Raw genomic sequence first — 19,880 nt, forward strand, 5'->3', positions numbered from 1 at the left:
GTTTTGGATGAAATCGGATATACTGACGATCGTCTACCACCGAATAGGCATACGTTTTGACACACGACGGGGGGTAGTATAGCGCGAACGCACAGAGATGTGAAAATTCAAGTGTGCGTTTTGATCCGAAAACGTTCGGATGTCATAGCTGACGTGTTATAGATATAAATATGTTTTGAGTTGAACGGCAAACATTTCTCACGCGAAATTACGGCTGACAGCTTTGTGTAAAGACTTTTGTGTACATAAATATATACGAAGAATAAAAACGTAATATTACAACGACTCTGACAGGTCGAAAACGAGATGGAAAACGGGATTTTTCGTCTGAAAAACTAAAGGTAATCATTCGAAGAAAATAATATATTATATAGGTACTGAGTGGTGTGTACCAGTGAACTTACAGTTTATACTTTACGTTATATGAAGGCATAATCGCACAAACCGAAATTATGTTGATTATGTACAAACTGATAATAGAATAAAATAAATGTTCGTCACTTCAATCAACTTCATCATCGCCACCGATCTCCTCGACATGATTACCTCCACCTTACCCCTTTGGACTCTCAGCATCATCTGTACACTTGTCATCTATTATCATACATATAATTATGTAATTTCATATCGTATAAACATCTCCCAACGGCAGTTGTTGCCGCGAATTTAATTAATACAAAGAATTAAAAAATATATGTTCTACCATAATCGTCAACTGTATATTTTTTTGTATAAAATCATTTCTGGTTTAAAAATATTTTCATCGGACACTCTATTAAATATTAATTGTATACCTACTAAACAAAATATTTTCGCGAAAGAAATTTAAAATAGACTTTAATGACTTTGCACGTATGTGCCAATGAAACAATGCTATAGCCAAAATGATGTGGTATGCCAGCAGTTAGCCTACACACATAGAAATACTATTGTTGATTTAACTTTTTACAATGTTGTTGACAGTGTAGTTGTTAATTAGACAAATTTTGTATTTGAATTAACACCAACAGGAGTATATTTAAACTATATGGTTTGACTATAGTTAATATTAAAATAACAATATACATATTATTATTTCAACTTATTAATATAGTTAATTTGAATATAATCTTGTTAATATAAAACTTTTATAGATTGAAAATAACATGAAATGTAATTATCTTAGCAATTATAATTTGTTTATTTTAACCAGCTAATAAATCATTCATTTTAACTGCAATTTGAGTTGAAATTGGCAATGCGCTGTTGTTATTTCAACTTTAATAGTGTTGTTTTAATCAGGGGCTGATGTTATCAATGATTGTTGAATTATTATTGTGTTAATATCTATTTTTAGCGCGAAAGAAGAAAACCACAAAATCGATACCAATTTGTAAACTAACTCGTTTACTCGTTTGCTTATCAGTGATTAAAGCCTTAATAAGTACGCCACTCGCATAGTCATTAGTCGGGAAATCGCAATTCTCTTCATAGTCTTGTTGAGTATAGACTTGTCAGTTGTCAGTGGTTTTAGTCAATTAATACAGTTACAACTTACATTTTTGATCACTGTTGTAACTTCTGTATAGTGTTGTGAAGTGTTGTTAAAATAAAATGAATACACTGGACGAATCCGTTGAGGTAAGATATTATTCAATTATAATCTATATGCTGTGACATAAGTAAGTACCAACGCTTTAAAATATTTATGACCTAGGTTCCTTACATTTTAACATGTTAATCTATAATATTATGTTTAAAATAAATTGTGAATAGGTATTTGGGTATACAATTAATACAACTTTTAATCTTTTAAGATATTTAGGACGGTCTAATATTATATTGTTTTTGTTGTAAATATTGGATTTAAATCTATAACCATTATGTAATTTTAGTATTTTCCATCACCGAGTAATGCTACTGAAGTTTTGCATATTATGACTAATCTACCAGATTGTTCAAATTCTATTTTACAAGATATATCATATCCTACAAGTCCATTGAGTTCAAATTTAGAAAAACAATTAGATAAATCGCCTTATTCCAACAACGCTAAATATGGGTCATATAAACCAATGACATGGACAATTGAAGTAAAGTTATCACTTAAGACATTGTTAGAACTATTTATGATAAAATTAACAGTATAATTTTCTTTATAGACAATGTTAAATCTATTGCACACAACAAATGATGGTAGGTACATTCTTGCAGATAGTGTGAAAAATAGTGGAAATTTATCTGATGATTCAAAAAATTTATTGACACAACTCTTAATTAACCATCTTTTACAAGACCAGCACAAGTATGTTCCTATGTTTAGATTTTTATAATTTGTTACCTTAAATAGTATCATTACTATATTATTAACTCATTAATAAGATTTAGGTACCTACAAACAAATATTTCTGATTGTAAACTCTTAAATGTTTCTTTAAATTATTTAAATTATTTTTTCATATTAGAATTTTGTTTTATAGAGGAAATGATTTGTTCTTCAGAAAAATTACAGAGCTGATAGTGGAAGTTTCAAGAAATCATGTCTTCGCCACTGAACTATAGGCAACAAGTATAATAATAATTTAAGATGTAACTATATAAATAGGGCCTATGGGTACTATGACAACAATAGTTAGGTAGTAATTTTTAGTAATGACATAGTAACATGAGTAATGATAGATAGGTATGAGTATAATGTCTCATAATAATGTTTATAGCAATTAATAGATAATAATATGAAAATGTTAATATGTAAACATTTTTCTTATGATTAAAAATATAATATTAAGAATTACATACAGCTAAACACATGAAATGCAATATTATGTAAAATTATATTATAAAAACATTCTCTTAAATACCATGTTTTTGTGTGATTCCATCATCTGAATAGGTAGTCGATAGGTAGGTAGGTAGTATAATCAACCCGGGGGTAGCGAGTTCGAATCTGAGTAGGTGGATTTGGTTGTAGCAATAAAGCCGTACTCTGAATTTTGCATTTTTTTACAAATTATTTTCAAAATGAATTTATAAAATATTTACGATAACATTAGATTGGTGTTGTTTTAAAATATTTGGCTATATCTTAAAATAAAACATAGAACACCCAATATAACAATAAGCTTGTAGTTAATATAAAATGTGTTGGTGTAGATTTGACAACTAATATGATAGTAAATCTAACTACATATGGAATTTAATATAACCAATAATTGTTGTTATTTTAACCTAATTTGGAAGTCAAGAGGACCAAAATAGCGGGATAATTTGGGAATCACGCTTAACAAACTACTGATGTTGTTTTAACACCAAACCAACCTTAGTCGGAATATAACGTGCACATGTGTATGAGATTAACTCAAATTGGTGTTGAAACTACAATAGTTTTCTATGTGTGTAGTAGTCTAATAATCCAAACGGCACCCTTGGCAAACTATATTACTCGTACCGTCCAGTCTACTGCAGTATAAGAGGTTTACTTACGTGTACACGCACACACGAGCGACCAAAAAACTTACTCATTTATAATACACGTGTATACAGGTACCTACACATAATAAATATATTGCCAAAATAAACCCGCGAGTCGCGACACTTTGACGACGACGATTTTACCGCGAGTACTATCTGTTTTGGACTGTCACGCGTATGATGATAAATATATTATATCAATTAAATTGTATCTTATCAAAAAAAAAAAAAAAACGAAAACTTTGTGTGCGTTAAAAAAAATCAACTGACCGAACGTTCAGTACACGACATATATAATTATAATATATGTCTCGTTCGCTCATTATATTACGCACACGACAATAATAATAATTAACCGCACGCCTGTTTAATTGTGCGATTACAACACGAGAGATAATTAAAAACGAAAATTATTACTATTGTCGTTATTTTTATTGTTATCATTACAAAACGACGGAATATAATAATAATAATAATAATAATATACACATATACATATTATACCGTCGCGTGAATGAGTGACACCGTGGAATTGTTTTACCCACGCCGCAGTAGTAGTCGTGGTCGTAACAGTAACAGCGGGCATCGTGCTGATTGTAGCGCATTGATTTGAAATACAACTGTATAATTGCTGCGAGTGTGCGTGTTCTCAAAAGGGGAGTGCGATGTATTATACAAATCGCACGACGGTGTGTATATATTATAATTTATAATAGAAGAGACCGCGAATGAAAACAACGACGCGTAAAACGCGAGTGGGCACTGGGCACCGGTGCCCGATGACGTGTAGGAGAATGGTATAATAATTAACGGGGCAGACGGCGGTGTTGCCGAACAAATTGCGATGCGACGACCGCGACGCAGGTATACGCGGTCAACCGTCGGGTATACCATTATTCATTAAACGGATGCGTATGCGTTGTTTTCGAATCTTTAGACCGCGCATCGGCGACGATAACGATATTATGACGTCCCAAAATCGGCCGAAAAACCGGTGCCGGGCGAGAGACGATCACTATCGACGGAAATCAAATATTTATACATTTTACGTTATATAATAATAGTTTAACAAAACGTGGCGTTGGTAATACGTAGCACGTTATATTATTGTGATTTCACCGTAGTGGACGCAAAACGAAAAATTATCAACTCGCAACCGTATGCGAATGTCGACGCACGCCAGACTAAAATACCAAACCGTAAATAACATTACGCTCGCTATTAGCGCGGTTTATAATTCGCTATTTACCGCAGTTAAAATACGATTAGACCTACACCATTGTTGTTATTGTAAAATGAATTTATCAATTATTTCCGGTACATTATTTCTAGTTAACGACTTATCTGATGGCCTTACGCACCGATACGGACTATTGCCTAAGTTTTAAGAATTGGGTAAATAAATTGCTGGGGGACTCCTTCCGACAAAATATAGTCATTACGTACATGTCATTTTCTATAGGTACACATTTTCTTGTTGCACCTAAATCTACAGATTTTAAACTAAATAAAATAAATAAATAGCTGCGATACAACGTGGTTTTACGATTTTCTGTGTAACTTTCTTTATTAATTGGTCAAGTAATGTGTGACAATAACAGACTTGAGTTTTAAATTTCTCATAATCTAGTTTCTGTAGAAAATTCAAAATAAAATAAATGATTTAAATGTTTGGCCACAGATGTATTATCTTAAATATTTTCAATACGATAAAAATATATGTCCAATTTTTGGTACATCCGTACGATGTTGATGTGAGAAGTGAGAACACTTAAAAAATAACAGTGCTCAAGCAACAAAAATGTTATGAAAAGCTTGCTCTAAGAAGAAACATAGGTACCTATACAAACCATGAAAGTAACACAAAAGACATTACGCAATTATTTAATCATAATTCCGATTGTCATAGTATAATACATTGAATACGATAAAATACGAATCTCATTTAAATTACAATTTATGGACCTTCGCACGCGTTTGTTTAACTTTTAAACTTTATAAATTGAAAAACACTAGCGATGAAAAAAACAGATTAATGTTGTTATTTACATTTTAAATGCAAATTGCACCTACCTTTTATAAAATGTATTAAAAAAAAATAGAATTTTAATTACAAAAATATACGAGTTTATATTATCTTATAAGATAAGCTGATCAACATAATCATTGGCATTTTAAATTAACGACAATTTCGTTGGATTTTAACATTTGTGTAATTATATTTAACAAGCTTCATGAATATTTACGAATAATTATTGATCAGTTATCAAATCATAATTAACGAAAAATAATAACACATAATGCGACTACTGACTATTTTTTTCTACTTTTTTTAAAATTTATAATTGCATTTTACGTATAGGTATTTTTTTTAATAAGCCATACAATTTCTATAAACTCAACAAATGATCATAATTCATTAAAATGTAAGTATTTTGACAGGTAATAATTTTTTTTAATTTTAATATTTGAACATTTTAGATCAGAAATTATATTTATGACTCAAATATTTACATTCTCTGTAGGTAGATTTTATCCTATTTTTATTTACGCAAACAAACAAATTTTAGAACTTGTAGATTTATGGCCAACAAATAGACAAAGTATGTCTTTGAATAATACATTAAAATACGTCAGGATAAACAAAAGATTCAATCATATTTTTTTTTAAACAGAGAACTTTTGGTAATATAAAATAATCATTTCGATAGATGTATTTTTATGACAGCAAAATTTCTGGAAACGTTTGACAGATCTCTTGACTTTAAACTTTGGTTCAGAAAATTGAGACGAGTCATTTTGACGTGTCTTTTTAGATTAATTTAGTATCCTGTTTACCAATGAAAATCATACAGTTCAGAAATTTCGTTGAAACTCCAAACCAAGACACATGGTGCAATTAAATTATTTAAAACAATGTGTACGTGTGTATTTATATGTTATGATGTTGAATATTAGTGGGAAATTTTAAAGAAGCTATTTCACTAAAAAATATTCAAACTAGATAAAATGAAAAAAAAAATTTTAAAAGACCAAATAATTACTAGAACAAAGCGATTCTGATGGTAACGCATACAGAAAAATAATCTAAGTTATGTTTGTAAGCTCAAACGAAATGATTCCACAGACAAATTTAATTAGGATGACCAAATGATTAATTTATACAATGTCTAAATATAAAATCTGATTTTGGACACTCAAAGTTCATGAGTGTATTTTAGAAAGTACACGTATTTTTATGACATTTAGACATAATGTATGTACCACTAGTTACAGATTTAATACGTTAGACGTTTATTACTATTGTTGTTCAATACAAATTCGTCACTATGATTTGAAAATTGTTTGGAAAAACATGGATAATCGATTACAACCAAAAACGATAATATACTCATCAATAAATTTGAAGTAGGTCTATCTCCAATAAAGTAATAATAATTAATTATCAATAAACTTCAACTATTATCACTCAACACGTTCAATACTATAGTAATATTTACACGATATGTTAATTAAGACAGCAGCTCGAAGAAAATTTAAATTATATACTTAACGCCTCATCATAAAAGGTGATGTTGTACAGTGAACAGAATTATTATTACAATATTACATAAAGTAGGTAAATATAAACAATTTAAGTTTATAGTTAATAAAAATAAAAGTAAAACATAAATCACCGAATTTTGTGACTATCAAAATCCTCTACATGTATACAACGCATTATATATGCATCATGTAATGTCAAATTGTCAACAATTACACCTACCCCTTTCAGATTTATTTATTATTATTTTTTTTGATTTAATGATCGTACATGATAATGTTTAACGTACTTACTTAATTATTTTTTAAGTTTATACCTATAAACAGCTATTTAAATTTATACCTGCCAGCCACAGCATATACAATGAAGTTTAAACACAGCCTACATACTACTTTTATATAGATGGTATTTATGATAATTATTATTATAAAAAAGAGGATTATTGAATATATAACATTTGAACTTCCTAATACTAGCATTGAATAAAATCAACAATAAACTCGACATCCCTTCATAATAATGTATAATATAACTATATAGAGTATGATACATAATATGCATATAATACTTGCCGTATAACCCGACTTTAACAGGGTAAAAATGAATAATATAAAAGACTGTGCCATACGTTGACGTACCTAGGTTTTAGTGTCTTACCTCAGTTCACCGGGAAATAAGTATCGGTGCATTGTGAACTATTCGACCAAGATGGTCTATCCGCCTGTGCATTGTATACATATACAATAACACTAGGTATATTTTCAAATGTCGTTCAAGCTATACTGAAACATTTTTGATATCTTTAAGAATATATTCTGAAATTTGTGTCAAAATCAGTGGCGTTAGAACTTCCATACATACTAACAGTGACCATTGGTAACCGTGTATAGAGACAAACAAATATTTGTGCAAAACTGAAATTCATGAGTGAGAACACATAGAGATCATATAAAAACCTACGGGGTTTAAAACGAAGCTATAAACATTCCCAAAAACTCAAAGGATATGTGTGTAAAATGCGAAGACAATTGATTCAGTGGTCTCCGGATTTATAAGCCCCATTCAAACGCACTACATTAATTCATGTATACAACAGACGAATATGTTTATTAATGTATATTAATATATTTAATTATTTTATGTCAATATAATATGTTTGGATCGCGTTATAGGAAATGTGTTTTTATTCATTATACGGTGACCTCAAATCAAGCATTAATTATTTTCAGTCGAAGCGTTTTATAAAACCATTATTTATTAAAAACATGCACGAGTTTCCTGAAATCTTAATCAGCTGGCTAGTTGGAAAATACTGTGGTATAAGGAAATCGAAAAAAATATAAAAGCCTGGCTTCAAAAAATAATGATTTTATAGAGCATATCCCCTGGCCATCCATAAAACTACAGCGAGGTTATTATACTTACTAGTCAAATACGATTTTATACATAAAAAGACAATCGGTAGTTTTAATATACTCACTCACTCGTTGTTTTAATCCTTAAGCCCAAGCCCAACTAAAGATCCTGATTCGTATGGATCGGAGGTTTTTAAACTTTTGTAGAGCACGGATCCTTAATGAAAGACCTCTAGAAATCACGAACCACCGTTGCCAATATTCTATTAAATAACTTTTTAATTATAAAAATGTCTAGCATTATTAACATAGTTAATATTTTAATGCTCAAATTTATCTCATAAAGACTCTACATTTTGTTTCCTTGAATAAAATTATGCTTTATTCGGTGTTTGATAATATAAAAACACTTGACTTTGCATCAATACAGTGGATACAATATCTAGTTAATTAAAAAAAAAAACAGTTCTATACAGAATTTTTTCTGTACGTTTCCAAGCATTTGGTACCTGTACTCGGGTGTGGCATGCCAGACAACTGTACTGTAAACTTAAAAAGTTTTACACGCAACCCGCTCCTTATTTTTCTGATAATTAAATCCTATCTGACGAATGGCACCTTTATTATTCGACTTATAGCTATCCTTTATTTGTACACAATTAAAATAGGTTTTAATCAAGTAAATGATATAGCCTCTCTTCCCTTACTCGATTTTCACTCATATCCTTATCAACCTCTACACGTTCTTAGATACACGATACACATATGGTGACGATACAACAACGCCGATAACAACCACTCACAAAACTCTTAATTTATTTAAGTAAACTTATCAGCCAGAAATATTAAATCTCCAAAATTTCAATTAATAAATGATTTATACAATACAGGTATATATAAAATTAAAATTAAAAACATAATTAAAACTTAAACGCTTTTGAAACCACATTTTCAAGTATGAATTTAGCAGCATTATATAATCAATATATAATTAATTTGGCAGACGATGAAACATTTAAGAAAAAAAATTAATTTTAAAAATTTTAAAATTTTACATGGATGGAGCTTAAATGTGATCAATGTTTAAAATGTTTATAAATTATAAGATTTCATACCATACCAAATTATTGGTGATAACTGATATGTCTTTACAAGTGTAACACAATTTAATATTGTTTCTTTTACTAGCAGTAAGATGGCTTATTTGTCATTAAATTAACGACGTACGTAATTTGAATAAAATAGAAAAATGTTAAAGTGCATCTCTTTCAAAAGTACCTAGTTGTTAACACAAAAAGTATTTACTTTGACAATCAATATTTTAAAACAAATTGGGTGAATTTTATTTTAGCTGAAGCTGGAAATTTGAATCTCTATATAATGTTTCAAGAAATATATTATTTCAATTTCAATTACCACCATAACATCTGAAATACATGTTGGGCGTAATAATATTATATTACAATATCAAAGTCTATAAAATATAAATTCACTTTTTCAACATACAAAAAAACTTTAGAGATATACAAAATTGACTCAATTCCACGAAATATCTATTGTAGAATTACCCGATTTTCAAAAATAAACTATATATTTATGCTGTCTCGTCACAATTGGATAACACGACATTGATCATTAAAATGTTTCGCTCTGTGTCATCGTCTCTTAAGGACATACGCAATCGACAAAACATAAAATAAAAATACTAAATATATTGTTACATCTTATATGAGTTCGTTTAGACGATGCATGGAATATAACAATTTTAAACAAAGTTTATAACTAGATAAAGGTTTTTAAACATATACTTTTGTTAGTCTATTTGCAATTAAACTTTTATGTTTTCTGCTTTTTAATTTCATATAATTTGAAGTTTAAGTAATATTACTATACTGATATTAATGTTAAAATATAGGTATATATATTATTTTAATTAAATCCTGAGTAAAAAAATTGACAATAATAAAAACAACCTACTCGTTTAACATTTAGCTCTAGAACACATAGTTATAACCATAAGTACGTATATGTAATTACATCAAAATGTGATTTACAGTCAAAACGCTAATTTACAAAACTCATCAACAGTACTAATGCCTAATCAACCACTAATCATGGCTTACGTGCGATAACTACTGTCACATTATCGTTATCATTCAAAGCATTGTTGAAATTCAAAAACGTAATTGTGTACATAAATTCCACTGTAGTACACCTAGTAATAACGAAATATTAATAGCATTAGAAATAGCAATATTCCTAATGATGGTAATTAGTAATATAATAATTGTAATAATAACACTAATAAGTTATAAGTAATAACAATAAATTAATAACGAACGGTTCGACGGCTATTTGAGTGGCGCTTGAAAAAATAATTACTGTACCATCTGAAAGTTACTCTCTGAAATGCTTGTCATTAATAATGAATGATATGTTTGTCATTCATTCAGTAGCTGGCAAATAATATAATAATATATTAAAACAAACATTTTTTTGTCGAATAACTGATTAGTTTACCTAGTACCTTTTAGAATGCATTCATTATTTAATATTTGAAAAAATACTTCTTCAAAATTCAAAATGTGGCTAATGATAACGAATGCCATGTCATAATTAATGGTTCTACAATTGTCTGAATTTGGAATTTAAAAAAAAAAAAATAGTAAAATGAAAAAATATTTGTGTTAAAACTATATATCACTTTAAACACCTATTAGGTACCTACTTACATAAATTATTATATACCTACCTATCAGAAATATATTTCAAAATAGTACATAGATAATAGTTCAGTTTTTTAACATTAAATTAATTGAACAATGATCAAATTTTGAAGTAGATATTATTACACCTTCAACAGTTTCCTTAGATCGAGAATTGGTTTTTTTTTATCATTTATGTTACAATAAGAGCTTTACTAATAGTACCAACCATAAAAACATAATTCCACATAAATTGGTTATGTTGTATTATAAAGAAAGCTATAAACGCTTCGCTGTTGTAAAATTATATCGCGTACCTTTACCTACATATTTATTTTAATATCCAGTGTTATTTTTTATAACCAAGTATTATAGTTAGAAATATTATTGCTTAACATCATATTTTAAAATAACATTATGTGTTAATAGGTGTAATACGACAATGGTACGGGGGCATTTTACTTTTTGATGAGAATATTCTTGTGAGAAGTAATTTATGGAGTAACTTTTTCTTATAGACTTTCCAGAAATATTATTTTTAATTATGTGTTAACTACTTAAACCTATTTCTACCTTTAAAACTTACAAGTTATAACGCATAGATAAATTATTATTAGATTCAACTGTGCAAAGTTGTTGTTTTCATACCTGCCTAATTGAAAAGAATTATTTTATTTTTTGTATACATACATTTGGAACTAAAAATAAAATAAATCGATCTATAGTCTATATGCTCTATGATTTACAAAAAAAAAATAATAAATAAATAAAAAAGGATTTTTAGTCGTAAGCATTATTATGACTATACTCGCTATAGGTCACGCGATATGCATTGTTTCACATAATGTGCAATTTGGTTCACAGGATAAGCCGCGTATTCGTTTGTAAAATAACTGCTACACCTACACCGTGTGTATCGTCATTATATATTATGATAATATAATATGTTTGCGTATCGGCCAATCTGCCGAAAGCCTTGACACATTTCAAACGATCGGTGGTTACAGTTTAGTCAGTTTACACACACGCGTAGTCACTAAGCAAATGCTCACAATATTATTGTACGTGTAGATTTATTAACGACGTTCTGTGCACGTACTTAAACATAATTTTCCTGCGTTGCGATACGGCGGTCGGCCGTGGCGGTTTACTGCAAAATAATATACGCACACTGGAAAAACTTTCACACGACGACACACGCTCACACACCCAGCGCTATCTTTTTTTTCCGATTGAAAGACCACGGTGTATAAAGCCCGAGTGAATATCTCGCTCTGGAAAATTGTCAGTGTATAATATAGTGCACACGGGTGCAGTATTTTATATTTCTATATTATTATAAATATAGACGAGGGTAGACGCGTCTATATTTTTAACGACGCCGAGCAGTGACAAAAATTATGATTTGCAGGTAAACTGCTGCGAGCATTTGTGCCGCATGATTTACACGTATATAGGTACGTGCCATAAATATTCAAAAGACGTTTTTTCTATTTGGCGACCCCCCCCCCCACCCACCGACGGTCACACCGCAAAACCAAAAGTCCGGAACGTACGGTCATCACACCGCCGTCGTGTCCTACTCCAGTAAACACGGGAAAATGGGCCAAATTCACTAAATAATAACTTTTGCACGGAGCTCGGGGCTGATGCGTTATTTTTGATTCCGTCACGCCGCAAGACTTATTTCCACACACGGGTTCCGGTTCCGATACACGTACGGTTAAACACAAACCAAAGTGCCCTAAAACTTGGTCGACTAATGGGAAACGACGACGTTTTCGAGTTGTTTGGACATCTGTGGGTTTTTATGGACAGATCTTTCACACACACGCACGCACACACACGTCAAATTCGTTTTATATAGGTACGATACAACCAACGCGGTTGTGTAGCGAACAGCTGCTCAAGTCTATTGTCACTGCAACGACCTTTTGCAGATTTAAATAGAAATCATCGAATCGTTTTTCGGCCGATCAATATTAGTAGGTACCTATAGCTGGTAGTATAATATAAAATTCTCATGCCAAAATTTCACACTCACAAACATTCGGCTGTAACTTATAGGTTAACTGTAGCGGCAGTTGACGAAAAATATTAAATACAAAAGAACTGATGATGAACACACGCATATAATTAATATAAATTAATATAATTAATTCTACTTTGTTGTACCTATACACGCGTTCTTGCGATGATTGGAGAGCATTTTTTTCTGACGAGAAAAAAAAACTGTAACACAACTCAGGATTTCGTTCAAGAAATAAAACAAGTTAAAAGTTAGTTTCAATTTTTGAAGTAACTCAGTTGAGTTGAAAGTGAATAAATAAATACATAGGTATATTTACATCTGAAGTCGAGGTAATTTTTTATTGCACTTGATTTATACACATTTGTTAACAAAATAAAATAATAAACTTGATTTTATGTACGTGCGGATAAAAGAATACAAATAAAATAACTTTTTAAATGCATGAAAAGTTATACGTATTAAACTAAACTACCGGGGTTCAATCCAAAATTATCTCTTTAAGTTATAAAAAAAAATAACTTGACTTCAACATAAATTCCCAGCCTTGGGGTTTTACTACTTATATCCATACAATCTACATATGTGCGTAAAAAATACATTATAATAGTTGTACGTCTTTCAGGCTCTTAGCCAAGGCGACGGCGTGTGAAAACTTAAAATACAATTTGATTGCCTACTATAATATCTTTTTTATACTATCGTATATGTTACCTCTGAGTCGAATGTAAATCACATCTGGAGAATGAGCCGATACGTTTGTGGGATCAGCGGTCACCTGAAATAAACCAAAATAAAAAGATTATATTATCGTTCTAAAACGTCCATCATCCACCTGATGAGGAATATGGCACAATCATAATTTATAATTAAACAAATACCTATAATTAATATTATATTAATATTATAATATGTATACCCACACATTGAGGATATGCAAATCATTTGTAAATATTAATTTCCCTACATTAATACGATGTACTGGCTTGAAATAATAAGTGCGATATTTTATTTTAATTTATCGGAAAAAAATCGTCGTTAAAATCTCCAGACTTTCACGCAAATAATACATAACAATATAACAATTATAATATTGTATACATTATACAGCGTTTATAGAATATTATAAATATAAGACAATATGCATTATTTTTATTCGTGAATGTTATCTTTTTGAATATTATTGATATTGCATGTATTACAGTGTATTTACGCAGTTAAATTTACGTAATGTTTATAATTTTAAAAATTTAAGTACAAATTAATATAATATAACAGTTGAATAACGATTTTTTTTAAATAACTATTATATAACCTAACCTAACATAGATATTAACAAATGTATGTGCAACTATCCAGTTGAATAATATTATTGATATGATACTGAAGATAGTGAGTCAAAACAATGATTTTTTCTGTAGGTACCTTCAAAACCAAAATGCATGGTATTTTAAAATATCTTGTATGGATTACAAACAATAAAATACAATTTGTAAGATGTAATCGCAAGTTGCGAGCATTAGCTAGTAACTTAACTTCTATATTCTATATTCTATTATATACTTATAAGTAGGTACCTAATAAGTATGAGAGTTTATTTTAGTATTTGATCCATAATACAAAAACAAGTTAACTCGTAGTAAAAAATAAACAATAGTTTTATCTCTTCTATAGAATAAAATCATTATTAAATATATATTAGATAAATGGTTTACTAATATAAGATACTTATAAAAAAAAAATGTTTTATCGGCTAACAAATAATCAAAGAAACCAAAAAAGAACACTATCAAGCAACGGTTTTTAGAAGAGAAAAAAAAGTTCAACATAATTACCCAATTTATATAACATATTAACATATAACCAAACTGGAGAATGGGTAGTAAATCGTTGGAGATGCTGTGTGATTGCACACAAATAAAATAAACGAAAGAAGTGGCTCTGGGCCCGGAATAGGAATGGTTAAGGAAAAAGATAATATGTATAGCACCATATTTAGATAGTTCATTATGACAAAAAGTTACATCAAGAATAATGATTTAGAAACTAATAAATAAAAACACGAGGAGGGTGATTATAAGTGAACGAGAGAGACATTTTGTCGCTCTCTCGTAGATAATAAAATACAAGTTATTATTTTATTTTCAGGGTGGAAATTAATGATCTATGTCAAATAGCGGTCGGTAACTCTGACGCATTTAACCAACGCGTCAAAAACATGGACACGCAAACCAGACATATGTAAACTTGTTGTTTAAGTATTTCATCATTAATTAAGTACTCGAAACTTAAAAACTCGCAAAGGCGGTTACACAGAGTTTCGATTATAATTACGATTTTGTGCGTTTAAAAACGAAGTTTATTTGTCTCTAAAGTAGCAGTGTCTTTTTTTTTATAATATGACCCCGTGTTCTCCTAGGTTGTAATATTTATTCAGTCAACAGTTTTAATTAAACCGACTATATAGTTGGCCGGATGACAAGGCTGACGACTAAAATACAGACGACCATTCCAGATGTTACACTCTTCGAAATCCATCAAACTGACAAAGTGGGTGATAATTTGATCCTTTTAAATTTAAATAATTATAGATACAATAAATAAAATGTATAATCAAACAAAAAACTAACGCCTTGTTTATCTGGCTTGCCAAATATTTTCAACAATATCCAAAGTATAACAATTTGCAAAACCACGTTTTCTCGAATAATTGCAGATTATCAGTAAAACCATATATTATTATACTTATAATAGTTGTAATGAAATGTCCTGAATTCGGATTGTAAAAAATAATGCAAAAATATAGGTACAAGTGTACAGCATTTGCGACTCAAGTGGTATGTATAACATTCACATCAACATTCAAAATATAGACGTGGAAAATTGATGCAGTGATTACGTTCGACAAACATCTGAAATATTTCAATCTTATACAGGTAGTTGCGTTTTACAATATATATATATAGATTTAACTGCATGCTATAGATAAGTTTACATATAATTTTCAAGTCTAGACGAACAGTAGTCACTGGAGTTGGTCACATGTACACATTTTAAGGAAATAATAAGAAGTAACTTTATACCGCACACATATCTGAAAATCGAAAGAAAAAGTCGAACAGCCGACTAATAGCATTAATAGGTCTGATGTATACATAATAATAGTATGCCAATAATTATGACCCAGCCACGTTCACTTGTTCGGCAATTGCAAAACGTAAACGATCGAAATTATTGTTATTTTTCTTATATAATAATACACAGTAGTGTTTTGGTATTTCTGTCCAATACACTGGAATTGTATGCATTTATTTGGTGGTCTTGTTCTTGTTTAAGTGCATCAATTATAAAACAAGTAAAAGCGGATGAAAATGACAATTATTTTACTTGGGATTTTTAGTGAACGCTTTATCGTTATTTAGCTGATCATTTTTCAATATGGAAACGAAATACATCGGATTAACATTTTTTTAGTGGCATAATTATATAGTACATAGAAAACATTAATTATTCTATTAAATTGCAATGTGCAAATACATGCAACCTTAATTTTAGTTACGTAAGACGTCTACTAAATTCAAGTACCTATTTATTTTATGTTTGTATACGCTCTTACAATCACAATAGATATAGAATCACCTTAGATATTATATGGTAGAACCATTTTTACGGTTAAACGTACCCTTGTATTATATTGTATTATAACATTTAATTAATCGAACAAGTAACAACTAACTTAAATTCTAAACAAAATATTATTGTTGGAAAATTATATGATATTATGTAGGTATCTACCTAATTTTGTTTATCAAATATTATTCAAACAATATAATAAAATTCAACCTTTCTTGTTAAGACTATAATATATGCATGCATAAGTAAGTAATAATTGTATACGTATTAATATATATATTTTGGAAACATTCCAATTATTTGTTTTATAGTTAGAGACACACATTATATTATTAGAGCGAAATAAAAAAAAATATTATACTTCATGCTATTTTTATTTGATAAGCCACTGTAAAAATACTCCATATTTTTATTTGTTTCTAGAGATAAATATATATTAAAACAAAATGTATTGTCATAAATATTTAATGGCATTCATACAAAATTACAAAAATACACACTCTTTATTGTCTTGAAGTAGTCTTAACTCTTAACAGACTTTTAGCAAACTAAATATGGACCAATGGATTACAAATATATCTTATAGAGATGACAAAAAAATATGAATAGTTAAATATTTGGATGTTTAGAGATGTTTTACTCTGTTTGCACGTTGAAACATACGCAGAAATTCTCCGGCGGCGCTCGTTTAATGGAGGCGCTCGACGGTTCAGTGACTTACTGTGATCAATAACTTGCTTCTGAACCATCGTTCGAGTTTGACAACTGAATACGCATTGATGGATAGGCTGTTTGGGCCTTATGGGTATTTTCATAATTTATAGACCGCCGTTGTATAGTGAAAAATGTCTCTTGGGTGTTTCGGGTCAACGCCAATAGCGATAATTTCGTGAAATTGATCTAAAGTACACTATATAAGACACGAACCTTATGAGTTATAACACGTTGAAGTACCGGAAAAAATGTCGGATATTATAATAATCAGGTGCAAGTATATTAAATATTGCCATTAGAAAAATAATCATTATAAAAGAAGACACGATACCTTAAAAATTGGACTGTGTAACAATTATAAAAGAAGTGTACAATAACACAATGAATAGTACTCAAATATTAGCTCTTACAATTTTTAATAAACGAAGAGGCCGCAATGAGTTTGGAGATTCAATTAACTGAAGCTGTAACATGTTTAACTTTATAAATGTAAACAACATTTAATAAGATTGTTTCCGGAAAGGGGCTGAAAAATAATTGGAAATAATGACAACAATACCATTTTCACTTTCGTTCACAAGTTCTCTAACAAAAGTTCCAAATTTCTTTTAAACATATTTTAATCACTCTGTTTTAAACACTACCAAATGGTAACAATTAATTTTAGTTTTAAAATAATCAAAGACATAACACCGACAATATCGTTTGTTATTAAGTTGATTCATAGTTTTCAAACATTTTATTTCATTTTTTCTATAAGTATACTTAATAATATATTATAATATCTTCTATACTATTTTATTTACATTTATATGAATCGGATAAATCTACAGTTTGTACAATACAATCATCTTTGTTTATTTTGTATTTTAATTTCCTCTACATAGATATTAATCAGTTATCTCACGCTTCTGTCTGCTATATCTACACGACAACATTTATGGTTTCAAAATAAATATATAAACGTATCATATTAATCATAAAATATACGTTTTCAAACATAAAATTCACTGAAAAAAAAAATGATTTAATCTATAATGTTATTAATTATGAGTTGCCAACATATATTATCGTTAAAAAAAAAAATCGTTTTAAGCATTCATCTGACTACTTGTTCTCGAATGGGTGATCACCGGAGAATTTATGCGACACAGCATGCCATGTCATATTAATTTATGATTGAGTCTTTAAATAACTATTGTAGTGATAATAAGTAGATTAAACTCGGAAATCACTTAAAAAACCGAACTGAAACATAAGTTATTCAACACAATGTTTTAAAAAACCTGGAAAATTTGATCATTTCGAACTAAGTTCTTATAATTTGAAAAAAATAAGTAGTGCATTAATAACTGTGATGAAAGCATATAATAGTCAGTAGCGTATTGCTATATTGCCTTTATTGGTAGCTATATCATCGTCTCGCTATTTGCTCAAATTTTTTTGTGAGATAGTAGTGTATTCTAATAATTTTAATTATAAATTCACAATTACAGTATGCACTTGAAAGAACATTCTGTTTGCGGATTACCAAAGAAAGGTCAATCGTATACTAAAAACTGCTTTTAAACGATTTAAGTATAGTATACAATATTATCTTAAAAACCACTAGGCAATCGGAAAAAGTAACTTTTTGACAATATCTCTCCAATTTTTAATTTATGAAATTGTTGAATGCAAATGTAATTTCCTTTCACAAAAAAACCTACAAATTATTGTAAACATAGTAGGGCATTCTAGTTCAATCGAGAATAACGTTATTGGCCTCATAAAATTTTATTACAAATTAAATTTCATTCGATTAAACTTTCAAACTGATTTTATGCCCGAAAAACTAAATTTTAGTTATCTAACCACCATACATACGCCAATTATATAAGACTATAGAGATAGCCAGAATTCAAGCATTTATCGAACTTGTTTATTATTCGGTATTGGTTAACGGATTAAAAGTTTAATTAAATAGAATAATTAATTAACTATTATTTTGTATCCAATATTAAATTCGACAACCATAAAGCTCATCAACAATTTGTTCATTTTATTTATTATAGGTTATTTATAGCTTGTGCTTGATGTTTCTAAAGACCTTTATAAAACTATTTATATATAATTCATAAATATCAAGTCCATCATTAATAAAGGATCAAGATATAATATAGTTAACGATGTTGACATCCAAAATTCTAGAAGTATAAAAGTTTACTTATGGTGGTAATAATATTGATACAAGAAAATCGATAAATAAATAATAAAAATATACCAATTTATGTTTACTATTATCTATTACGTAGACAAAAGCAAAGCATTTTACTTTTGTAATTAAGAGATAATAGGTAGGTAATACAAGTATAATAAATATACCTATACGAACAAATTAACAATAATTAAATAATATAATTATAAACTTCTAACTTTAAAAATATATAGCTACTATATGTATATATATG

At 29.1% G+C, this 19,880-nt stretch overlaps 2 protein-coding genes across 7 annotated transcripts in view; one reads left to right on the forward strand and one right to left on the reverse strand.

The window, feature by feature from the left end:
• LOC111041894 (high affinity cAMP-specific 3',5'-cyclic phosphodiesterase 7A-like) overlaps positions 1-19,880 on the reverse strand; it is a 119,522-nt gene that overhangs the window by 38,451 nt on the left and 61,191 nt on the right. For 5 of the 6 annotated variants that reach the window (XM_022326341.1, XM_022326342.1, XM_022326345.1 and 2 more), the window contains one exon: positions 13,798-13,861. In XM_022326341.1, the coding sequence (XP_022182033.1) occupies positions 13,798-13,861 (64 nt within the window). Of the gene's footprint in view, positions 1-3,954; positions 4,294-13,797; positions 13,862-19,880 lie in introns of those variants that run through there. The other variant, XM_022326344.1, reaches the window with a different exon arrangement.
• Positions 1,119-2,548, forward strand: LOC111041900. The gene is made up of 4 exons (XM_022326351.1): positions 1,119-1,620; positions 1,875-2,072; positions 2,142-2,284; positions 2,460-2,548. Exons 1-4 carry the CDS (start codon positions 1,594-1,596, stop codon positions 2,539-2,541), a joined length of 450 nt encoding a protein of 149 aa, XP_022182043.1. The 5' UTR covers positions 1,119-1,593; the 3' UTR covers positions 2,542-2,548.

This window comes from Myzus persicae, unplaced genomic scaffold (assembly GCF_001856785.1).
Source record: "Myzus persicae strain clone G006 unplaced genomic scaffold, MPER_G0061.0, whole genome shotgun sequence".
Classification (NCBI taxonomy): domain Eukaryota; kingdom Metazoa; phylum Arthropoda; class Insecta; order Hemiptera; family Aphididae; genus Myzus; species Myzus persicae.

Bases quoted from the DNA above. Each gene is read 5' to 3' on its own strand.
- LOC111041900 (XM_022326351.1), top strand. From the start codon at position 1,594: ATGAATACACTGGACGAATCCGTTGAG. The intron at 2,073-2,141 runs GTAAAGTTATCA...TTTTCTTTATAG, and splicing joins CAATGACATGGACAATTGAA to ACAATGTTAAATCTATTGCA. The intron at 2,285-2,459 runs GTATGTTCCTAT...TTTGTTTTATAG, and splicing joins CTTTTACAAGACCAGCACAA to AGGAAATGATTTGTTCTTCA.